Genomic DNA, 25,285 nt, shown 5'->3' with positions numbered 1-25,285 from the left:
CTCTTCATTCCTTGCACAGGGACACCTCAGAGCTGGCTTCTAGGTGACAAACCCCATGTAAAACTCCTGTCCCTGACCTGGATCTGCAGGCCCCACCTGCAGCCCTCGGAGAGAGAAGCAGTGTCCTCCCTGTCAGTGGAGGACACCCTAGAGGGAAACGGCTTCCGGCTGGGCCGCCCTGGCTGCCCCAGGAACCTCCTGCCCGGAGAAGCAGGCGGGGCCTCCAGGGTCTGGCCTGTCTGAGACAATTTCACAGCTGAGTGCGTTGGAGGTTTTGCTCTTCTCCGAGGCCACAGGGCTGCCCGCGGAGAGGGAAATGTTTTCGGAAGCTCTGGCCAGAGAGGAGGGCACCTTGCACCTCTGGGCTCTCCTTAGACTTCCCAGAAATGTCTGGGTTTAGCTGTGGGGTTTTGTTTGTTTGTTTGTTTTAAACCAGATCCCTGACACACAGCAAGCACTTGGTGAGCACTGGCCTAGCAAGAGGCCGTGGGGCTGCCCCGTGGGGATGAGAAATGGTACGGAGCTGGGCCTGGCTCTGAGCCCGGGTGCCTGTTCTTGGTGGTGAGAGAATTTGGTTGAACGGATGCAGGAATGAATCAAGGCCCAAACTGTCTCTTTTCCTGCCGGGCCAGGCTTTGAACAGAAGGCCTCTTGACCTTTCAGTGCCAGGCAAAACACCACTTAGATAGCGCGGAAAGGCGACGCACACTTTGGCCATGAAGGACTACTTAAAAACACCGACTCCCATGGGGTGCGAACCTGTGGATGCACAGGGGCCCCGGGCTGGGCCGACCCCTTCACAGAACCGCTCTCATTAACAGGCCCTCGGGTCCTCCGAATGCAAACAGCACTTTCACACCCGCGGACCACCGTTTGGCTAGCTCGGCTGCAGCTTTCTCTCGGGCTGAAAAGACTCCTACCTATTTTCCATAAGGAAATCTTTGTAGCAGTCCCAGCGGAAAAGTCAAAAGTTTGACTTGAAAAAAGAAGCTACTTCAAAAGCATTGTCAGAGCGAGGTGAGGGTCCTGGAAAGTGCATACATTACAGGGGGCATCCACTAATCAACCTCCAGGCCCTCTCCAGGGGGGCCTCTGGCTGGGGGACGCAAGAGGGGCACATGCCAACACACATCTGGGGGAGGCGAGGTGGGGAAACCCACATTGAATAAAAAAGTAAATTAGCGTGTTTATGACTTACTGCTTGGACTGCGTGTGTGCGTGCGTGCGTGTGTGTGTGTGTGTGTGTGTAGAAAAATGAAAGAAAAATGTTGGGTTTTTTTTCAATAATAAAAAGGGAGCTGCTCTGCGGGGCCCCTAAAGCTTGTGAAAAATTAAACTCGACGGATTCAAACTGTCCTATTTCCACTTCAAAAGGGAAGAGGCACTGAGCTCTTCCCAACTTATCTTCAAACGCCCAGCACCCTAGAAAGTTTCTGCAAAAAAATAAAGGCTCCTGTTCCCCCAAGCGCTGTGCTGGTTACTGTGCCCACTGTCTCTCCCGCCACTAATTATACCCTTGTGAGTCTATTAATCAACTGGTAAATTATTTAGAGAGGCATGCGCTGTGTTCAGCTCCTACAAACACCACGCGGAAGGCTCACTGGCAGCGGGCAGAGGTCCCCCAGGGTCTCCCCTCCACGGGAAGACGGCTCGCAGCTCGCCAGGCTGCCCCGCTCCAAACAAGAAACAGCATCCACTTCTGCTCAGATGGGGAGATTTACTTCGTCTTTCAACTCAGCAACTCTTTGCAAGTTTTTAACAAAAGAGAAAAGCAGGCCTATTGTCGGATCTTTAGTGTGCATTTAGTGCCGAGAATATTAATTCCCCTAAAAAATGAAGCGCGTGGGCTGGGCTCTGATCTGGGCCGCTGGGACTTGGACTAGGGAAGAGCTCTGGAGATGGCTGGTAACCACCCCAGCTGGGCTCCGCTGCCTGGGTTTGCCAGGGCGAGAGCTCATTACCAGAGAGCGCACGTCAGGCCTCCCGCCTCTCCTCAGGTTCTATTAGGCCATGAGGGACCTTCTCCAGACTGGAATGTTTAGGAAATCGAGGGGTGTGCAGGTGGGGCGCAGGTAATGCTCCATAATGATCTGCCTTCCACGTTCTCTCTGCACACCAGGACTTTTGCTTTGGGGAAAGTTATTACACCAATTAAATGGCTGTGTTCACACCTGAATGGGTGCGCGTGGAGGAGTCTGGGCCTTCCTACCTGCTGCACTGTTGGTCAGACACTCTGCTACCTGACCAGTGAGTTGGTGGGGGCTGCAACAAGTGGCTCCCCTCTGCTCCAGGAGGGATGGGGGATGAGGAGAGCCAGAATTCACTCAAAAGTCCCCCTGCAGGGGTCACATTTTGGCTGACAGGGTCCTGACACTTCCACCATGTTCTGAGCACACTATTGAGGGGATCAAGATGAGCATCTCTCATGCGTAGAGCCAAAACTCAAACCAGCACAGACAAGAATCGCCTCCGGCTGGTTTTAATCCCATCCCTGGGCAGCCGAGCTCTGGAGAAAGAACAAGGGACCTGCGAGAACCAGAACGATTACGGAGACCTCGTGGCTCCGCAGCTTGATTTTGGAGAGAAAGAGACTGCCCAGAGCCCGGGTGCACACACGGTCACAGGCTATCAGGGCCAACAGCCTCAGTTCAGTTGATAGAGAAACGGCTGGGGACTTGTTTTTCCAAAAGCCCCAAATCGCTTTGACTCATGTCTTATCAGGTACAAGTGACAGGAGCTTTCCGGTGAGGAAGGCTGCATGATTCAAGCTCAACCCTGCTGGTCCTTCGCAGACCAAACCCCGTCCACAGTGGCGCAGTGGCTGCATAGAGAAGGCCCCGCAGAACCCTGGGGAATAAATTTGTTCTGTTCTGCAGATCAAGTCAAAATGAGTTTAGAAGGTCAGACCTGTATATTTCAAAGTCCAGGGCACAGAATAAGCATCTCCCCATCCCTCTGTCCACGGCACCATCACCAAGAGCCTGGGATGAAGAGATTGAAGATGACTAAGACGGGGCCCTAGAGTCCATTGCCCAGAAAATGGGGAAAGAAGGGAAAACAGCACAGTTATGAATTCTGTTGCCGATTCCAAAGAAGGAGGTGTTGGCAGCACTCGCGAGGACAAAAAAGAACATGACCAAGTCTGAAGAGGTCACAGCTGGGACTCAGCATCAGAGGCCTGGTGGGGGAATAGGAGGAGGAGGCTCGCGGGGGAAGGAGGCTCTGGATCTATCCCGTGGAGCAGCAGGGTGAGGAGGCCGCCTGCGCAGCAGGTGCCCAACAGGAACAGATCAGCACCTCCGGGCCACGCAGCTCCAAGTGGGTGGCTGGGGCGGGAGCCTGCTACTCCAGGGACCCCACCATTGTGACAAGTGACCAGGAGGCCAGCAGCCCAGAGGATGGGCAGAGCAGAGTCCCCACAGAGGAGGCCTAATACCCAGAGGAGCAAAAGGCATGTCTCCAGGAAGCGCCACATTGTCTGGCCTGGGGTTGCCGAGGATGGGCAGCTGGACTGGGGTCTGCTCAGGTGGTGACATGTGTCAACCCTCTGCCTGAGGTCTCTCTGTCCTTATCATACCCTTCTCCACTAGCCATGCTCCCTGCACCATGTAGACAGCCACAAGGAGGTGTCTGGCTGCTCCCCCAGGCTCCCAGGAATGTCACCAGCGCCACGGGCACCCAGACTGCACCTGGGATTCAGGAGAGAGAAATTGGAGATGCCTCCGTAGACCCCCAAAGAAGACAGGCAAACAGCCACAGCCTCCCTCTTCCAAGAGTTCTGCAGTCTAGAGGGTGCATCAACAACTGTCCTTGGGTGCTCTGGAGGGACCTTCTATGCTGGGGGGGGGGGGCGACACCCTTCCAATTCTGCCTCCACTCAGTCAGCGATCTTCCTGAGCCTGCTCTGGGGGCCATCTCCCTGTTCCCACCAGTATGTGGCCATGCAGTGGGTAGCTTTCCTCAGACCTGGCCTTGGAGGGGATGTTGGAAGCCCAACCATGGCCTCAAATGCCAGCCACATCTCCATGCAAGAGTCCTGGCCCGTGGCACACCTGATGCTCCAGGGACTATGTCCTCATGAGCTCAGAACATAGGGTGAGGGGAAGGGACAAGGCTATTCACCACCCAAAACCTGAGCAGGTGCACCCAGGGACTGGGGACCCTGAGCCACAGATGTCATTGATACTCTAGGAAGTGGGGCAGCCTCCACCGGACCACCAACAGCAGTTACTCAGCAAAAAGCAAGGCTGTGGTTGGTCGGTAGATTCCGTGTTCAGTGGGATCTTCTCTACAAACCCAATTTCTATGGAGAATCTCTTACTTTGCGGGGTGGTCCCTGCAAAGCCTGGGTGGTGCGGGGCTCCTCCTGGCCAGCCGAGAGCTCTGGTTTTCTTTGCAGCATCTCCACATCCCACTAATGAGACCCTGTTAGTGGTTATGAATGTAAATGCATTCTTTGTTATCCTGCAAGATCAGGATTAGTGAGATGACAGGATTTATTGCTTCTGTTAGGAAGATATGATACTGGTTGTTGTTGTGTCTTTAATTTTGTAGGAAGAGCAAAAGTATAGAGCTACATAGTCTAAACAAACACAAAGCCGTGGGAGAAAAAAAGCACAAAACATTGAAGATGGAAGCTATCCAGGTCTCTCCAACCTCATGGGAAATGTGACGGTGCACTCAGTCTCCTTGGTAGTCACCAAAAAAGAAAAACCCAAACGAACCAAAACCGTCTGCTCCTGACCTCCACGGGGACTCCCGGGTTTGTTACTGGTGGTGGGTGAGATAAGCCACGGTGCCTGAGGCACAGACGGGCCCAAGGAAACTCACTCCTGTTCCTATACAGGGAAGAACTAGCAATTGCTCCCATTCGCCTCGCAGATGCCAGTTGGGTGAGTGGATACTGCGGTGCCCATACCTGGCGGTCCATTAGGCTGTGCCATCGCAGTGCCCTGGGAGGCAAAAGGCAATAAGGTTACCCGGTCAGATGGTGATGAGCATGGATGAAAACAAGAATCAAATCAACATGCTAGTAGGACCTCCTTGGGAACTTCAATACTCCAGGACATCTGAGAGCTAAGGGCTGTGACATATCACCATCCCCAACAATCATTAAAACTGTACGATCTCATGATTGACTTGAAATATATAAATAAAATACAATGTGGATATACATAAGTTAATGGAAAATTTGAACAACACTAATATGCAAAGAGCATCTACAAACCAATTACAACAAAAATTAGCTTAATTGAAAAATAGTGGCTAAGAAATTGACCAGTGGTAGAGCACTTGCCTAAGAAGCCTGAGACCTTGCATTTGTATCCCAAACACTGAAAGAAAGAAGGAGCAAGTGAAGACAAATATAGATCAATAGGGCCAGGCCACAGAAGGGCAATGCACAAGAGATGGAATCTACACTGACTGTCTCATCAGAAGGTGTTCAACCTTACCAGTACCACCAGTAACCAAGAGGCCACAATTAGAAAAAAATAAGTTTGGGGGCTGGGGCTGTAGCTCAGTGGTGAGCATGTGCCTGGCATATACGAGGCCCTGGGTTCCCTCCCCATCACCACAAAAACCCAAAACCAAACAACAATAACAAAAAAATTTTTTTTGCACTTAACAGATTGCAAAGATGGCAGTGATCAGCTACAGTGGGCAGAATAATGCTCCCCAGCCCAAAGCCCCTGGTACCTGTGGAATCATGGCCTGTCGGGGGGTGGGGGGATTTACAGATGTGATTAAGTCAAGGCTCTGAGACAGGAAGTCACCCTGGACTGTTTGGGTGGGAGGGAGGGAGGCGTGAGCCAGAGGGGTGTGACAAGAGGAGCACCCTGCTGGCTTTCAGTAGAAGAGAGGGCAGGAGCCGGGATGCTGGGCCTCTAGGACCTGGACGAGGCGGGAGACACTCTTCCCTGGAGCTCAGGAAGGAACCCAGGACAAGGACCCAGAACTGTAAGGACCAGTCCCTGTCGCTGAAGTCGTGGTTCATTACAGCAGCAACAGGAAGCAAACGCCTGGCGTTGCTGGAAAGGAAGGAAGCAGGCATGTGCCACCGCAGGCGGGGACATCAGGGCCGGGCGACGTGCCCCATTGTTCCTGGGCACAACCGTGGACCCAACCCATCAATCCATCCTGAGATAACCAGGGGCAAGTCCCGACCCATGCCCTGCTGAGAGGAGCCACGCTGCCTTCATCCCTTCACACTCCAGCTGGTGTCATGAGGCACTCTCAGCCGATGGCTGGGAGCAGGCAGCCGCTGCCTCGTTGATCACTCTACCCAGAAAGTGGCAGGAGAAGGAGCAAGAACCCTGCTGGCCAGTGGCCCAGGTGACGGCCGTTGCCTGCTAGGATGGCAGCTTCACGGGCGTCGAGTCTCCCCCTGGCCTTCTCTTCTCCTCCTTCTTTCCCTGGTACTGGGGGTTGGACCCAGAGCCTTGTCGTGCTGTCAGGAGCTCCACCACTGAGCAGCATCCCAGCTCTTCTCTAGATTCTATTCTGTGATGGGGTCCCAGAACCACCGCCCAGGCTGGCCTTGAAGCTGTGATCCTCCTGCCTCAGGCTTCCTAGGGGCTGGGATCTGGGGTGTGTCCACCAGGTTTGGGGTTGATCTTCTTCATGACAACCACATGGTCATGTCAGATGTGATATCTACACTTGCACGACTGAGTGGAGGCACCACAGCACTTGTGCAAGAGACACGTGGGCATGTGGAAAATGCACTGTCCAGGGAAGAGATGCAGTTTCTCAAAGTCTGGCCATGAGCAGACTGTGTGTCCTCCGCAGCTCAGTGCCGTCTCTGTGCTCCTCTGTGGCCTCAGGAAGCTGAGCTAGAATGAGCTTGGAGATGTCCTTCCTAGGGGTCAGACTCAGAGTGCTTTCAGACTACAGATGACGGGGGGGGGATCTGGAAAGATTATCCAGTCCTGCTCCCCCACTAAACCCCTGAGGACCAGTGGCCTGTCCACCCTGGGCTGACCTGTCCTCACATCTTCAGAGCCCTCTGCACCTCCTGCCTCTGGCGGCCCATCGCTTGCTCGCCGTGCAGTGGAGGACCCGGGAGGCTCTGCAGCTCCTGGCAGCACTCCATGTCACCACTTTGAGAAGCAAGAACCTTCTAGACACCAGTGATGACTCACTGTAGCCACAAACACCTCACTGAGAACTGGCCTGGGCCTTTGCCTACGTGAACGCCCAGTTGTTTTCCCCGACCTTGAGCCCTGGTGCTCAAGCACCGAACGCAGAGCGCGTTCTCTGAAGCCTCAGGTGGTGGCAGGTGGGGAAGCCTGGCCTACCTGTCACCTTCTTCTCCAAGAAGGACCAGATGAGCTCGCCAATTTTTGACTTGTCTGCCACCGCCTCTTTCAGCAGCTGCCCGCAGCACACTGATGGAGAGAGGAGCAGAAAGACACCCATCAGACCTTGAATAGAGGGAAGATGGAGAAAAAGGACCTGGGGCAGGGCTGGTGCTTGCGTGCTGGGGTGCATATGGCTGTCGTGCCCGGCAAGGTCGACGTCAGAAACCAGCTGGGAGAGAAAAGGATGAAAGGAACGCACTGGGCAAAGAACAGATTGAAAGTGGCAGCGTGGGGCTGGGGCCCAGTGGTGGAGCACTTGCCTGGCACATGTGAGGCCCTGGGTTCCACCCTCACGCCACATACAAGGATGATTACATAAAATTCAGGTTTTAAAAACACATTTTAAAAAACTGTAGACAACGTGGGATGACACTGACAAGGAGGTCCCTGAGAGGCCGGGCGGCACTGGAACGACTGAACAGAGTGCGCAGCTCTCTGGGCCGCTGTGGAGGATGAACGCTGGCGTGGGGAGGGTGGGGATGGCGTCTCCACAGACCTTGTGCTCTGAAAGGTGTTCCAGGAATGGTGGGTACACAAAAGGTGGCCAACTGATATGCAGTGGGCTTAGCTACTTTAAAAGGCCACACTGGAGTGAGCGCCCTGCTGCATGGTCCACCCTGGACGCATCCCACGGCAGCAGGGGTCTTTTCCATCATGCCCCACCGTGTCCCCAAGCCTGGGCCATGGCTGGCATGTGGGAGAGGCTGGGCGACCGCCTCCCACCTCCTGGACTAGGAAGGCCCTCAATCGGCAGAGCACAAGACTCAGGCTGTGTCTTCACTGGCCGCTGACTGCACAACCTTGGCCTCTGACCTTCGGGGGGGAGGAGTTTTCTGCTTCTACTAAAGAAACTGGAAACCATCCTAAAATTAGCAGGATGACATGAGGTTTGTGACAAGGACCATTATAAAGATTTAGTCCTTAACAATGACCTGCTTAACTCCCTATGCAAAGGACAGCAGGAATTTTGTCCTGAGCGGTGGCAGTTTCACCAGCAGAGACAACAGGGCTGATGGGGGTGTTCCCACGGCCAAGTCTGCTTTGTCTTATTCCTTCTCTCAACAGCCTGAGGCTGGGATAAGCGAAGGAAGCTGTTTCTGGGGAGAGCCAGGAAGTGCAAAGGGGGATGCGAACTAGGTCTGGATGAGATGGAGAGGCCTCGGCTCTGGCCACGAAGGAGCAGCAGGGGCTGTTTCTACTCTCCTCCCAGAGAGCTATGAAACTGAGCAAAATACGTGAAGCCACTCTTTCCAGCCTTGGACGGCACGGGCTATGACCTCGAGAGGGGAGACACCCAACATGAGCCCCACAGTCACCCTGGACCCCACCTGTGGGCAGGTCTCAAACCAGCACAGAAGCGGGCACAGACCGAGCAGCAGTGTCGCTGGGTGGAGGAGACAGCCTGGAGGTGGGGATCCAGAGCTGGAATCTGAGGAACAAGCTAATGGAGAGGGGGAGCAGGCACGGAGGTCCCAGAATCTGCATGGAGCTGGCCGAATCTTTGGTCAATACAGAGCTGCACAGGTGCAGAGGGAGCCTCCACGGGGCCTGGGAAAGGAAAGCTACGGGGAAGCTGAAGAGGGAATGGCAATCCACAGTGCTGGGGATGCCGGCGCTGCAGCCAGAGGGAGTCCTGCTGAAGACCCCAGAAACTCGGCGGAGACCCCAGAAAGGTCACACTGAGGTGTGAAGGTGTCCTAGCCCTATGGTAAGAACTCTGGGATGCCTTGTTTAACAGCCTGAAAATGAGGGGCCGAGGCTGTGGCTCAACGGCAGAGCAGTTGCCCGGCACGTGTGAGGCACCGGCCGGGTCCCCAGCACTGCATGTGATGAAACAAGTAAAGGCACGCTGTCCGTCTGCAGCTACAAAGTGATTTTTAAAAAAGTCTCAAAATCAAGTTGATTCTCCAGTAAATTAGCTGCCTGTTAGAACTCAATTCTTATTTATTTATTTTCAGTTGTTGATGGATCTTGGTTTTATTTATTTGTATGTGGAGCTGAGAATCCAGCCCAGTGCCTCACACATATTAGGCAAGCGCTCTGCCACTGAGCCCCAGCCCCAGCCCCCAGAACTCAATTCTTTTAAACTCAAAATTTTCAAGCAGAAGCACACGATCCAGACCATCAGCCACACAAGCACCACAATGTCCAGCATATAAACAAAAACTGCTTGACATACAGAAAATCAGAAAAAGGCAAGCCTCTTCAAGGACAGCATAAAGGCCATAGAACCCGAGCGAGGGATGGTGTGAGATCAGACCTGGTGCACCCAGCCGAGCCCAGCTTGGGAACGTGAGGCAGGAAGACCGCAAGTTCAAAGGCGGCCTTGGCGATTTGGTGAGGCCCTTAGCAATTTATTGAGGTTGTCTCAAAATTTAAAAAAAAAAAGAATTTAAGAGCTGGGGATTTGGTTCAGTATTTAAGCACCCTTGAGTTCAATCCCTTGTACCAAAAAAAAAAAAAAAAAAGAAAGAAAAAGAAAAAAGAATTGGTACACCAAGTCTTTAAAACAGTAATTATATATATAGCTAAAACTTTAAAGGAAAAGGTAGTTAAAATGAGTGAGCAGATGGGGAATCTCAGCAAACAAATAAAAACCACAAAAATAGAACCCGATGGAAATTCTGGAACTGGAAAATACAAAATCTTACATGAAAGCAATCGCCGGATGAGCTGCAGCGGATCTAGAGGCAGGAAAACAGGCAATGGAGGAATTAGAAACTGAGCGGAGCTGGGGAGGAAGGTCTGGGGCAGAGGAACAGTCTAACTTCCTGGCCACCGGAGTCCCAGAAGAGAGGGGTGGGGCATGTGAGGGATGACAGAGGAGAACCTGATGACCCACAGTGGCCACACATCCAAGAGTCTTTGAGACTAAGCAGGATCAGCACAAAGGAAGCCACGCTTTGATGCACCGGAGTCAAATTGCTGAAAGCTAAAAAGGAAGAGAAAACCCTAAAAGCAGCCAGAGCGGGAGGAAAGACGCTTCATACACAGAGAAACAAAGATGAGAGAAGCTGCCGGGGAGTCCTCATCAGAGGCAGTGCAAGCCCGAAGACAATGGATGACATTTCCAAAGTGCTAAGGGGAGAAGCCTGTCAACACAGATCTTTGCAAAGTGCAGGTACAACAACGACATTTGCAGACACACGAAAGCTGAGAGGATCTGTCACCAGCAGACTTTGACTAAAAGAAATATTAAAGGAAGTTCTTTAGGCTGAGAGAAAATGATACCCAATGGAAGCCTGGATCTACACCAAGGAAGGAAGAGTGTTAATAGGCAGGACACAGTCTTCCCTCTTATTTCTTCACTTCAACACAAGTGGCTTTTAAAAGAAAAATAGCTATAATACATTGTGGAGTTCACACAGCAGCACGAAGGACCGCCGCCTGTTGGTGGAACGCAGTGCCACGGGGATGTGCCATGGTGAAGAGGTGCAAGGGTCACCCCAGGACCGTGACAAGCCGAGGGCACACGTTCAATCTCTAGAGCAATCACCAAGAAGGTCAGAGAGACACTCCTAAGAGGGCAGCCGCACAGATGAAATGGATCACTACAGCGAGCTGGTTAATCCAAAGCGAGCAGGAGAGGAGAGGGGGAGCAGACAACCCAGAGAGAAAACGGAAACCAGGGTGGGGAGTGCAGCCCCCTGTGAGACCGCTGAGAAATGCACTGGACTCTCCAGCTACAAGACAGGGAATGCCCGCTCGGATTTTTAAAAATAGCAAATCCCCAGTATGTGTTGTCTATGAGGCCCATATTTAAAACGTCACGATACAGATAGCTTTAAAGAAAAGGAATAGAAGATAAACCACGCAGACACTGATCACAAGGTGAGACGACCACGTGTCAGACCAAGTGGACTCTAAAAATACGAAGATTAATAGAGAGGTAGAGGATATTGCCCAGCAATAGAAGGGTCATTTCATAAGAAGACATAACAAGACTTAATGCATATGCACTGAAAAAACTACATGGAGCAGACACTGGAAGAAAATAGACAAATCCACAATTAGAATTGGAGATTTTAACCCCTCTCTTCCAGTCAGTGAAATAAATCATAAGTCTAGAGAAGTCACTCAGGACCTGGAAGGTTTGAACAGCGCTGTCAAAACCTCATCCCGACTGACATTTACTGAGCATTATAGCCAACAACTTCAGATCCGTGCTCTTTTCTAGTGCACATGGGATTCACCAGTGCAGACCATATGCTGGGCCATAAAAAGTATCAAAAACTTCAAAGCAACAAAATTAGACAGCAATAGAATTAGAAATAAGTATGAAAAAATAATCTGGAAAATAATCTCCAAATATTTGGAAACTAAGTGGTGCACTTCTAAATAAAATACAGGTGCCCAAAAGAAACCACAAGGGAAATTAGAAAGCTTTTTGTCTGTGTTTTTTGTGGTGTGTGTGTGTGTGCGTGCGCGTGCGCGCGTGCCAGGAATTGATCCCAGAGGCATTCTCCCTTCGAGCCACATCCCCAGTCCCTTTTATTTATGTTTTTAGATTTTTGAGTCAGGTCTCCCTAAAGTGCTTAGGGCCTTGCACATCGCCCAGGCCAGCCTTGGGCTCGCCTCAGCCTCCTGAGTCACTGGGATCATAGGTGTTTGCCCAGCTTAAAAATATACTTTTTTTTTTCAAGTTTTCTTTGTAGTTGTAGATGGACAGAATGCCTTTTTAAATATATTTGTTGATTTTTATGTGGTGCTGAGGATCGAACCCTGTGCCTCACACATGCTGGGCAAGCGCTCTGCCACTGAGCCCCAGCCCAGCCCTGGAAAATATTTTTAACTGAATGATAATGAAAACAAAGCGCCCCAAAGTGGGGTGAAGAGGAGTGGTGTTCAGCAGGAACTCTGTGACCGCAGCTGCCCAGTGAGGGAAGAGTGACAGAGGCCCTGCCCGTGGCCACCTCACTCAAGCTCACCCTGTCAAGACAATCCTGGAGCAGGGACTCTGTCATGGTGTGGATGTGACGTGCCCCTAAAAGCTCCCGTGTGGACGATGCGAGAAGGTTCAGGGGGAAATGACGGGGTGTGAGGGCTTGACCCATCAGTGAACCGACCCCGCGGCCATGACCTGGGTGGTGACTGAAGGGGGTGGGGTGTGGCCGGGGGCCTCAGGGCGCCGTTGGTATACATTCTGCGTCTGGGGATGGGGGCTCCCTCTGCTCCCCTTGCCACACTCTTCAGCCCTGATGTTCGGCCTCACTCCGAGCCCAAGGAACCGAGCCACCTTCTGTGGACTGAGACCTCTGAAACCATGAGCTCCCAGAGAAACTTGCCTCCTCTGAAGTTGTTCTTGTCGACCTTTTAGTCATAGCAGCAAAAAAACAAAACAAAACAAAAAAACAACTAAAACAGACTTGAAGCCGAGAAAGAAAAAAAAGGGTCGTATCCGTGGTCAAGATGTTCGACTAAGGCAATTGTCTTCCTGCGGTGGGCTTTGATGAGGGCTTTGGAGGGCCACAGTGGGGAATGGAAGGAGCAGGCCGGGCCGGGCCTGCAGTGGGGGCCTTGTCCAGCCTCGCTGGGCCTGCCCGCCTGGTCTCCTGCACACTCCAGCTCTTCTTCCTCCACACCAGTCCTCTCCATGTGTCCAATAAGGTACGCGGCATTCAGTAGATGCCCCATAGGTGCTATTAATAATAGCCCAGTGAATCCCTCATGGTTGATTTTGACTAGAAAATTCTGCTTGTTATAAAAACAAGCAGATCCACATTGCGATACACCACTCCACGGAGACAACCAGTTCCCGGGTGGAGGCTTCCTCAGATTTTGCATGTGCATAGGCCAACGTGCTTTGTGTTTTTTGACAGGGCTCAGTGAACTGCCTTCCGCCCCCTCTTCCAGCAAGATGTTGTATCACTTGGCGGTTGCTTTTCGCAGGGTGTGAGGGTGCCTCTTGTTGTCCCCATGCGGGGAGCACTTCAGTGGAATCCAACCCTAGGCGTGAGTCACCAAGTCGGCGGGTTTGCACAGTGAGCATCTCAGTCAGGAGGGACTTTTTCCTTTCAAAAAGTTGTACGCATTTGTATTCCCACCCATTATAAAAGGGGGTCTTTCGACAAGCGTGGTGGGTTCAATGCCGGGCGGCTTGCGTGTCTGGAGGTGTGCTCCTCTGACTCAGGGCTTCTTCAACGTGGAGATTAGGACACACCAAGCGGCCCCAGAGGGGCAGGCAGTGCCTGGAGCCCTGGTTCCCCCAGGCTTCTGCGGAGAGCCCTGAACGGCTTGGTGCTGTCTCTTTGTACCTGAGGTCCCTTCAATTGGTTCCTTGGATCTTCTGATGTCCCCTATTTATCAAGAACACCTTTGGGGAAAGTGAACTTTCTGGATTAGTTTTCAAATGCTCCATGACCTAGAGTTCCAAGAGGGACCCTCACTTCAAAGCTCCACGAGCATTTCTATTTTCACTTTTGGAAAAATCTAGGCAGGTAAAATCATCTCTTCACAACTGCTGTGCTGAAAGCAATTTAGATTTTAAAAAATTCCTGAACGAGAGTAACTGCATAGGGGAATCGCAGAGAAAGCCGGGTGCTGATAAGGTGCTCCTGTTGTTCTCAGGTCCGCCCGCTCTGCCACGAAGGCTCTTGTGTCCTTCCACACAGCAGAGAGTGCAGACACTTGGAGGAGCTCGTGGGTGCGGCCATAGGTAGCCTGTCGCTCATCTTCAACCACCGCCACGCTCCCGTTCCTACCTGTCCCCAGCCATCCCCACCCACTGCCACAGACTTCATCTTGGAATACTCTTGATACATCAAATTGAAAGAAGGAGTGATTTGAATAATTCCATTTTTCCAAGAAAAGGTAAATGCAGCTGGGTGCCGTGGCATTTGCCTATAATCCCAGCAACTCAGGAGGCTGAGGCAGGAGGATCACAAATTCAAAACCAGCCTCAGCAACGTAGGGAGGTCCTAAGCAACTTAAAGACACCGTGTCTCAAAACAAAAAATAAAAAGGGCTGAGATGTTGCTCAGCGGTTAAGCCTCCCTGAGTTCAATCCCTGGTACAAAAAAAAAAAAAAAAAAAAAGTGGATGCAGAGAATGTACATGTTATCCTAAAGCGTTTTCCACACTAACCAAATCTGCAGAGTAACTGTTCAGGTCTCCCTCTTGATTTTACAGGTGTGACTTTGGTCCTTGATTCCTGGCTAGTCCCTGAGGGTCTGGAATTTCAAGTTGGAGCAAACCTAATTGAAAAGCATTTTTATTCCAACTGTGATTCTTTTGGGTGCTATATGTATGAATATATTTGTGCATGTGTATGTATTCCCTCTATAGATTTGTATGGTGTGGATGTATAATTTGGGGGTGTGCATATACATATTTATAAATCTGGGGTGCAGGTCCCGTGTTCTCTTGGTACATGAAGCAGGGGTAATGCAGGCTGGCTGTGCAGCATGGGGGTGGCGCCTCGTCTCCCTCCCCCGCCCCTCACTGCACCTCCTATACTCGCCTCCTCCTTCCCAGCCCTTGATCCTCCTGAACACAGGCCGCCATTCCAAGACCGCCTGGGACCACCTTGGCAAAGACCTGGAGAGCTGATTTCAATATTTTCTCTCCTCCTGGTAAAATATTTATTGAAACTGTGCAGAGCGAGAAGTCTTCCTCTGGTTCAGAAATTGTTTGCCTGTAAACACGCTGACCTGGGTTGGGGGAGCGGAGGAGACGGGAGCAAATAAATCAGCAGCAGATGCCTATTAGGAGCCGAGGCTCCCGGAGAGCCAGCCGCAGGGCTGCAGGAGAGCTCCTGGGCGGCAGAGACGCCAGCCGCAGGCCCAGGGAGACAGAATGATGACTGGAAACGTTCCGGCTCTTTGGGCTGCGGACACGTTTTTTGCTGGTTGATGTCTTTATGGCAATATTCTTCAGGAGGAAAAATCTTATACCTGTAAAGATGGACTAACTGGAAATTGTTCAGAGCAGAGAGCAAGAAAGAAAATTGGTATGGATTCTTCCTGCCCTCCACCAGCCCGTAAAATGAGGAAGCTTGGGGGGCAGAAGGCAAAGAAGGCTCTAGAAGCAGTGCTGCTTCTGGGCACTCACCGTTGACAAGGCCATATTTTTGGGCCAGGAGGCCAGCCTGCAGCCTCTTCCCGCTGCCCATGGGCCCCAACAGCAGCACCCTTGGGGTGAATGGGGCATTGGATCGATGGCCACTTTGGACGAAGGTCAGAGCTGGAAAGAGAAATGAGGATAATAAGCCCAGACCCTAAGGGAAGGGAAGCCAGCTCACGACCCCTCTGCATGGCTCCTTCCGTGGCCATCAGTATTTCTCTTTTATGGCACCATAGAAACCCCTGGTGCCCCCTACCTGCAGCCAGGGCGAACCAGTGGGGGAAGGAGCTGCACACCAAGGTGGCGGGGGCAGGAACGAGCGTCCCCCGCTGGGGACTGCCCTGGAATTGCACTAGAGCCCGCACAGGCGGCCGCTGGCCTGCAGGTTGAACTGGGGCTGGGTGTGCTGCAGAGGGAGGTTGGCTCTGGCACGTGACAGGTTTCCAAACTGCATCCTGGCTGAGCCTCTGACCTCCAGCCCTGGGCCAGGCGGGTCCCCCAGGGGAGGTGTCGGCTGGGTGTCAGTCTCAGGCTTTGATGAACGCGTCAGGCCAGGCGGGAGGCTCCCGTGCAGGGACTTCTAAAGGACTTGGGAATTGGTGGAGAATAATCTGCGCAGCGGCACTCCAGTGACACCAACTTTGTTGCAGGTCTCCAAAGAGGCGGTGGTGAAACAGGTCACAGGAGTGGCAGAGACGCCCCCTGGCATTTGATGAACAAAGACGTGGAGAGGAGGGCCGAGCACTGCTGACAGCAAGACCTGCACCACAGGGGCCCTGGATGCCAAGAAGTGACAGGGAAAAGCACTGAACATCCAACAGGTCACCTCCCACTCCAGGACACACGAGGGGAGCTCAGAGAACAGCCTGATGGGGCTGTGAAGAGCAGGCTTCCAGGCGGCCCCGGGAGCTGCCCACCAAAGGGGCCAGCCTTTATAACAGGGCCTCCCCACTCGCCTCACTTCTTGCAGGAGCATCAGCCTGTCCCTGCAATGCCAGCCTCGGGGCCCTGACTATCACCTGTGCCATTGTCCCGCCAGGGGATTCCGTCCTGGGCAGAGGCCTGAGCCAGCAGGCCACTCTCAGGAATGTGCCCCCAGAAACCATTTAAGGTCCCTGTCTGGGGTTTCTGAGCCTCAGCACATGGAAGCTGAGGCCACACGGTTCCTTGTTGTGGGGTGTCCTAGGCACTGTGTGGTGCTGAGAGGCAATCCTGGCTTCCACCCACCATGTGCCAGAAGCACGACTCCATGCTGTGCAACCAGAAACTGCTTTCAGACAGTCAGTTGTTCTCCCTTGGAACTTGGGGGCCGCGGGGACAGAACTGCCCCTAGTGAGGATCCTTGGGCTCATTTGGGGATTATTTTGTTGGATGGATCATCAGAGACATCACCAATCCCCTCCTTAGAACTAATGGCACAGGAAAGTCAAAGCTGGCTGTCATCATCGCCACTCTCACGGCCAGCACATATTGACTGCTGAGCTAAGCTCTCTGCAGTCACTCCTTCATTTGAGTGGCCCACAATCCCAGAGGAAGGTATCATTCTTGTCCCATTTTACAGATGAGTCAATCAGGCCCCAAGACAACTCTCCAAACCCACCACCATGGGCACCATTTCCCCACTGAGAGCCCGAAACTCAGCAAGGGGCTCCAGTAAGGCTCTCCTCAGACTGCCCATGATCCAGAGCCTCTGAAAAGCACCAAATGCTACAGGCGAGGCCGCCTGCTCACAAATGACGCTTAATTTACAGTAAATAACTAAGTTAATTAGAAGTAATGATCCCCCAGACGGTCTCGCCATCTGATTATTCTTTTTAAGAAATATGTGGTTGCTGGGTACACTGCAGAGAGATTAAAAAAACAACACAGAGAGAATTCTGCATTCCAATTTCCAATTTATCTCTCCGCATTATTAATTAATAATAATTAATATTCAGACACTCACATTTTTATTTACAATTCCAGGCATGAATTCTTTATGAACAATCATATGAACTTTTAAATTTAATTAAGTAATTTGGAAGTAATTAATGTGTAAATTCAAAATCATGGCATAAGATAAACATGGCGATGTTTATCTTAAGAGCGCAGAGTATTTGCTACTAAAGACTCTTCTGAGATGCAAAGCGCTGGAAAATTATAAGCCTGGCATTTCTGAAAGCACCGTCATTTTCCAGACACACGCCTGTGGGCTGGTGGTGCCTCTAGATGGCATGGCTGTCCCAGAGACTGCAGCAGGACAGGGCAGCGGGGGGACAGAGGGAAGCACCCAGGGGCTCAAACCAGGTCTCATTGCAATAAACCTTTCTTTAAGGAGACCCGAGGGAGCAGGTGAGAAAGGACGTCACCAGCCGTCTAGTGTCCTCAGTGTCTGTGTTGAGCCTGTATCATGTTGAAACAGACTGAATGCCTCGGTTTCCAGGAGTCAGTGGACGGGGAGAACTGGGTTTTGACAGCAAGACTTTTAAAAATTCATAACACAGTTCTGGGGACAGAGTGGTTCTGGCTTCCCTCTGCCTTCATAGGCAGGATGCTGAACCGCGGTGACAACACTAGGGAAGGGCATGGAGCGCTTCCTCACCAGCCACTGGGCTCTCCTGTGGACACACCACTGGGGACCCTGCTTCTGGGCGGGGGGCATCTTACGCATGGCAAGCCCCAGGCTCAGGGTGTTAAGACCGACGCCAAAGATGGCAAAGCCATGTGTGCTGGGCAAGGGGCCGACCACACCGAGGCTCCGGCAGTGCAGAGGGCAGGCCCTCCTCCCTTGGTGCCCATGGTGGCACATGTGGTAGCCCGCCACTCGGGATCGAGTCTGGACCTCCACTGTGCTGTGGACGGCGCCAGGAACAGGACGGCTTTTCCCTGCTCTGAACCTGAGTCTTGCCTGTGGTAGTGTTTTGTTTTGTTTTCTTTTCTTTTCTTTTTTTCCCATTTTTGCAGTGCTGGGGCTGAGCCCAGGGCCTCGCACAGGCCTGGCAAGCGCTCCACCACAGAGCAGCCCAGCCCTCGGTCCCAACCTTCATTCGGCGCCTCTTTCTTCTCCTTCAGGGTCAGGTCCAGACTCTGCCACCCCATGCCTCACCTCTCCTCCTCCCACCTCTATCTCAGTCAAACTTCCCACGGGCTGGAGACACGACCACATCCAGGTGTGGGACACGGACACTGGCCCCAGTCTCCCCGTGGGGCACTTCAGGGACCCTGCACACACATGCTCTGGGCAGGGGAGCTGGACATCTCTGACTTGACTCCTGGGGTCCCAGCACCCCTAGGCCATGAGCTGCTGCCAGATGGGTGATGCTGATGAAGCGTGCAGACACGCACGGTGGGCCAGGGCCTGGGGCGGTGCCCAGGGTGTGACTTCCCATTTGTGCTTACCCTGGTAGAAGACGTCTACACATGGCTGGTCAGCATTGATGGTCTTCAGGATTTTGGGGTAAGAAGGAAGGATCCTGATGATGTTCCTATGATATACCAGCAGTTTCTGGGCTGTCTCCAGCTCTGAGATGCCCTCTGGCTCTATCAGACGGTTCTGGACTTCATGTTCCGGGGGCCAGTCGAAGGTGGTGTGATAGATCTCTGCACAGAAAGAGGAGCAGTTAGCACCACCCCGTAGGGCTGCTAGGGGGGCTGCTGTGCCTGGATAGGGCTCTGCCCTGGAGGCCCAGCTTGTGGTTGACTGACATGCCAGGGCCTGAGAGCGCCAGGCCTGCTCTCCTTAACACAAGGACAAGAGTCACCCAGGGTAGGGCTGCCATGAGTTTCTGAGTGCTGGGCCCGGGGCCCGGCTGATAGGCCTGCAGACCCTCACAGCAATCACATCATTAAGTACCAGTGAGAAATCGAAATCTCACAGAGGTATCCCAGGTGGTACTGCCGGAGTGAGGCGGAGCCCGGGGGCCACAAAGCCCAGGTCTATCCCTGCCTGCCCAGGGTCCTCCTGTTCCCCTGACCCGTCAGCAGGTCCTGGCCTGTGGCACCTGTGACCCCAGCAAAGAGCTCAGGGTGTGCTGCTTCCCAGGGAGAGGGAGACAGTCTCCACCCCTGGTTCCCATGTGTGGCCCCGAGCCAGGAGGGGGGCTCAGCAGAGTGGGCTCAAGCCTGGGCGCCCCACATCCACACTTGAGCCTGGTTCTACAGCAAACAAGCCCCTCTTCCACCTAAAGGTCTCATTTGCTGAAGTCCCCAGTTTCCCAGTGTCGTCCAGCTCACAGCCACACTCTGCTGGCCCGAGTCACCTCCCAAACACTGTTCTCAGATACCCAGAGCAGGGTGAGTGCGCAGGGAGTGAGGAGTCTCCAAGTGTTCTGGAAACCCCGGGGTGGGGGGCGTGGAGAGCCCTACCTCGAGTCTGAGGGTCAATCCTCTTCCCCAGGTTCCTTTCGATCAGCACAGTGTCCGGAGCACTCAGCACGACTGGGCAGGGAGACAAGGAGCAGACGCAGACGTGCTGGGCCGCTGACCCTCACGGACCAGTCCTTGCTCTGCTTCGTTGGCTGCTCCCACCACCACCTCCCATCCCCAGGAACTCCTAGAGACAAGGTCTTCCCGGCACTAAGTCACAAAGGGCATCCTCTGGGGACCCAGGACAGCCCACTATCGACCCGCCCCCGGTAACAACCTTCACTGACATAAATCACAGCGTGATCGACATCTTTGTCTAGATGCTTCTGCCACATTTCTAATGACTCACTCCCCAAAGAGCTTCTCAGATAGGGGTTTCAGGCCCAGGGAAGCCGCAGGGTGAGAGTAAACCACCACCTGGCTTAATGACAAGTGGCCCTGTGCCTGGGACTCAGGCTGCATTTAATTCAACACATCTTTTTCTTGTGGGTCTCCAGACCTTCCTGGGTGGTGGCTGGGACAAGGATGGGGCTTGGGGACCAGCACCACAGAGCAGGGGCTCATCACACCCAGCCCTCCTGGCAGGGTACTCACGGACGTGCCTGGGGGCGATCCCCAGGCTCTGGATCACCAGCGCCTGCTCCCGCGTCTCGGGGATGCCGTCCAGGATCCAGCCCTAGACAGAGGAGGTGAAGGGTGCCGTCTCATCTGTTTTTAGATTTTTAAAGATTATTTTTAAAAGAACATAATAACTTTATGGAAGAACTGGAGCTTTTCAGACAAGGAAGTGAATGTCTCTGATAACGGCATCACCTTCCCCTCAACTCCTCTCTTCCCCCCAGATCCACGTTTATGGTCATAATCAGAATGGGTGCCCCCGCCTTTTTTTTTTTTTTTCAATGCTGGGGATCCAACCCAAGGCTCATTCACACTGGCAAGTGCTCTGCCTCTGAGTGCATCCCCAGCCCAACATGCACTTCACGTCCTGATTCTTTCTACCACGTGTCAAAGCGACCATGAGCGTTTTCCACATTGCAGCGGGTCTCCATTACCTCCATTTTCAGTGGTTAAACAATGTCCATCAAGTGGGTGTGCTGCAGCTACCTAGCCACGCCCCCAGCTGGAAGGTCAGCTGCAGTGTCCACTAGCGTAAGTCACACTGTGACAGGCCTCTTGTGCACACAGCTCTTCTCACACTTCCAATCCTTTCCTACAGAATTTCAGAACATGCAGAAAAGCCAAAGTAGCACTGCAAGTCTCCAGGAACACTGGGCACCTAAAGGCACCACTGAGACACTGGGGCTTATCTCCTTTTCCTGAAAAAGGTCCTCTTTTCCTAGGGTGGGAGGGGAAAGAATCACACACACACATTTTGTGATCTGTTCCTTTCACACGGTAAGAACATGGCAGGAATGTTTTGCATGTCACCAAAGGCTCCTCCCCAGAGGTTTCGGTGGCCGCCTGAGCTGACCTGCCGCGTGCTAACTACGCCGATACTGTGCTCGTTGGGTTTGATGCCACTGTTTCATCATTATTAAAAAACGCTGTTCATATGTTGTCTTGCTGAGAATCAAATATCCTCAAGGTGAATTTCCAAAAGTTGACACCTTCTCTTGTGGCTTTTGACATATTTTGCCATACGACTCCACAAAATTGCCTGGCCAGTTTATAAGTTCAATGGTGGAACCTCTGTTTCCCTGAATACTGCTAATGTTGGGCATTAACTTGAAGGAACTCTGTCCAGCAAAATATGCCACTGCTGCTTTGATTTACATTAGTAAAGTTCAATATTTTTCCGTGTTTATTGCCTATTTAAATTTTTTCTTTTCTAAAATGTATATTCATGCTCTCAAGCTACTTTCCCCTTGGGATTTCATCCTTTTATTTACTTATAAGAGCTCTTTACATATTAAGAATTTTAACCCATTTTGGCAAACACCACCACAAATCCTCTGAGGCCAATGATATCCTCGGGGTTTTCTGTGGTTTGTCTGTAGCCTTTGAATTTTGTGTAAGGTGTTGTTTTAACACACTGGCTTGCAGCCAAGACAATTGCTCTTTTTCTCTTTGGATTCTGGCATTGTGTGGATGTATAAAGAGATCTTCCCACTGCAAAGCTAATATTCGCTTGCATTTAAACCATGTTTTCTTATGTTTTTACTCTTTACACTTAAATATTTAAAAGTGCATGTTTTCTTTTGTGAATGGCACGGAGCTGTGACCTGTTTCCTGTGGCTTGCCAGCTATCCTGACCTCATCTGTCAAAAGTCTCTCTGTTCCCCTCCAGAGTCTCTTTTGTCATAGTCTAAATGCTGATATGACCTTGGCTTTGGCCTCTTTCTGCCTGAGGATGATTAAACTGTTCTTATTTAACCTTTGAAATGATTGTTGTTTTATAATTTATTTTTATGTCTAATAGAATATGCTTCCCTTCCCATTTTTTCAAATATTTTTTCTTCCAGGTAAGCATCAAAAAATTTGTTTGTCAAGTTCCAAAATAGAAATTCTGGGAGTATTTTTGAATGACATTAAATGTGTGGATTAATTCATGAAGAACTGACGTTCTTACAGGATCAAGTCGACGCATTATCTTCCCATTTGCTAAAGCTGTTTTCTATGTCCCTCAGCAATGTTCACATTAAACAATTTCTGAAGGCCTTTCAAGTCCCAGGAGTCTAGAGTTAGACGCACACACTGTTTAATGCTGGGGGCTCGATATCCAGATAAATCAGCAAAGTGAGCTCTCAAAGAGTGAAACATAAGAGCAGATCGCTCCAGTCTCAGCTCCGCAGAGCAGGGAGCCCGGCAGGCAGGCGCTGGAGAGGAGGTTTGGGATGCAGGTTCCCCAAGAGAAGCACCTGTCAGAGACACCTCCCTCAGAGCCCGACACCTCAGGACGGGGGGTGCTGGGGCAAGTTCAGACTCAAGGTCACTCACACCTCACACCCCAGGACTTAGAGGACACAGGGCAGGTGGGGTGAGAGGTGTCGTCTTGCAAAAACCAGCATAGTGCCCGCATTTCTATTCTACTAGAGCATTTAGGTTCCAACAGCCTCCACTGACTGTTGAATAAGAAAAGTAAAACAAATTTACAGCTTCAAGAGCGCTGGGAAACACAGACAGGTCTTGTTAATTTCTTAACCCATATAGAAAGAAACACACCATCACAAAACCCCTGGTTTCTGGAACTAAGAAAGCAAAGTTGCTTTTTTAACAGCCCTTTCCTTTCAAATCCTTGTCACAGACACGGCTCAGAGAAAGCAAACTGCCCAGGTGAGCCCCAGGAGCCCGAAGTACGCTGTCCCCTGTGAGAGCTCCCTCGGTCCTACAAGCCCAACCAGCACTTTCTGAACTACAGCTCAACCCAGACCCTGATTTTCTCTTACGTGGAGGGGAGGAGTTAGCCCTGGGTTGCTTCCCCTAGCAAGAGGACAGCAGGCTGTGTCCACCACTATTTGGAGCTGGAGGAACCCGGGGCTCTGACCTTGCTCAGCACCAAGCTCTGCTTTTCATCTTGCATTTCTGAGCAATCTCTGTGATCACCATGAGCTCAGAGTGGACGTCACCTGTGGGCCAGAGCTTTCAGAGCTGTTCAGGAGAGCATCTCTCACCAAGTCCTCGCTGGAGAAAGAGGGACTTCCAGCCACCAGGAATGTGCTGCCAACTGCAGGGCTCCCGATTCGCCTGGTCCCACGGGCGTCACTGAGTCGAAGACTTGGGGAGGAAGGCGGGGAGCTCTGAAGTGAGCCCCGGTCACGGCTCTCAGGGCTGCTCTTTTCGACTTGGGGAGGTGGCACAGTCCCCCAGGTGCTTGAGGAATGGGGTCCCTGGGGACCCGCTGGGGCACACCCACCCTACTGGACAGACAGCACGGAGACTCTTCTCCCCTGTGCTGGCCCAGGCTGGCCCACTGCAGTCCCCCAGGAGGGACGGAGCCTTGACTGGGGCTCTGTCTCAGGATGCGTCCGTCCTGGGGCATCCGTCAGATGGAAGGCCCAGGCGGGGCTCGGGAAGGGGCCTGTCCCAGAGCGTCTGTGTTTAAGGAGGTCTCTTGCCCAGCTGCAAAGCTGACTGCACTTTCAAGGGAAATGGCAATTTTGGCAGAGAACACTTTAATGGCTGCAAATCCTGGCAAAGCAAGAAGTCATCAATCAGTAAACAGCATCCAACGACTGCTATGGTGGGACACCAAGACATTTGAGACGAGCCCGCATTGCTGGGTCTGAGGGTCCGAGGGCCGGAGTGGCTCGATGTGGAGGTATCAGTCAACCCTAATTAGAACACATTATCCATCTTCCTGACACTTCAGTGAGACGTCTGTTCCGCTCCGAGCTGCAGCTCTGTTCGAGCAGGTTAATTGATATTCTGATGCCTTCGCTCACCATACCCCTGCGGCTCGGTTCTGTTTCATCACACATCAAAAAGGCCGTATGCTCAGGGCACTCGCGCACCAGCGCAGAGCTGGAGGTCTGCACAGCTGCAAGGGGTATGGTATCACAGGAGGGACAACACTGAGCAGATGTCACAGATAAAGAAAGAGGAAGAAAGAAAAGAAGCCAGCCAGCCTAGGGGGCTGGGCAAGGCCCAGCGGAGCACGGCCTGGCGCGGCCCAGGCCACCCTGCTGGGTGGGACACTGGCCTTTCCGCCCTCCTGACTGTTATTAAAGGTAATTAGCAACTGCCCACAAGAAGCCTCTGCTGCCCTCGGGGCCACTGCCTTCTGATGCATCGCCTTCTTCTCCTTCTGTCTCCTACCAATGCCAGAGCGCGGGTGCTCCCTGGGGTTGCCCAGCTCCACCAGGGCGAGGCCCCTGGCTCCCGCAGAGGCTCCGCAGGCCCTGCCCATCAGAGGCATCCCCTGGAGCTGCAGGCTGAGTCCCCGCAGTGCCACGGGGAGGCGACCTAGGGGTGGAGATTGGGTTTCCATCAATCAAAGTTGTTACGCCTGCACAGTGGGGCTTTTGTCAAGTAAGATGAGGGTCACTGGTACACAAGCACTGTGGGACCACAGCCACCTGATAACGGAGGCTGCTACGTAACTAACCAGCAGGCCATGCACACAGAGCGGCACACTGGGCAAAGGAACGTTCCCCCAGGTGGGACAGAGCCGGTGGTGCAAGCTTCCATCATGCTACGCAGATGGTGTGAATCCAAAACTTAACAACTGTTTACTTCTGAAATTTTCCACTTAATATTTTGGGGCCACAGCTGGCAAGTAACTGAGGTCTGAGACAAGGAGGGATGGCGGTACCCAACTACCCCAGAACCAGGTGCTCTGACTTATCCAAAAACACGACCAAGCTTGAAGAAACACACGTTAAAAGATCAAGTTCGGGATACTGAGCCCTTCTAGACGACTAGCAAGAATGTTGACCTTCAAGTTTCATCTCAGAAAACGTGTGGCACCTGCCGGCGCTCTGCGTTCTATGTGCACGCTGCGGGCAGGGTGTCTCCTCCTGAACTTGCCCCCAGCTCTGACCCTTCCACCTGGCGAGTTGGAGCTGGAAGCTTAGGTCCCA

At 52.4% G+C, this 25,285-nt stretch overlaps 1 protein-coding gene across 1 annotated transcript in view; it reads right to left on the bottom strand.

Annotated features, from left to right (window-relative positions):
* Ak8 (adenylate kinase 8) overlaps positions 1 to 25,285 on the bottom strand; it is a 61,604-nt gene that overhangs the window by 10,202 nt on the left and 26,117 nt on the right. The window contains exons 6-10 of the mRNA XM_077108628.1: positions 20,361 to 20,442; positions 19,767 to 19,838; positions 18,801 to 19,001; positions 15,411 to 15,542; positions 7,299 to 7,388 (exon numbers count right to left, since the gene is read on the bottom strand). Of these exons, the coding sequence (XP_076964743.1) occupies positions 7,299 to 7,388; positions 15,411 to 15,542; positions 18,801 to 19,001; positions 19,767 to 19,838; positions 20,361 to 20,442 (577 nt within the window). The remainder of the gene's footprint in view (positions 1 to 7,298; positions 7,389 to 15,410; positions 15,543 to 18,800; positions 19,002 to 19,766; positions 19,839 to 20,360; positions 20,443 to 25,285) is intronic.

Source organism: Callospermophilus lateralis, chromosome 2 (genome assembly GCF_048772815.1).
Source record: "Callospermophilus lateralis isolate mCalLat2 chromosome 2, mCalLat2.hap1, whole genome shotgun sequence".
Taxonomy (NCBI): Eukaryota; Metazoa; Chordata; class Mammalia; order Rodentia; family Sciuridae; genus Callospermophilus; species Callospermophilus lateralis.
This window is presented reverse-complemented; position numbering and strand designations above follow the sequence as displayed.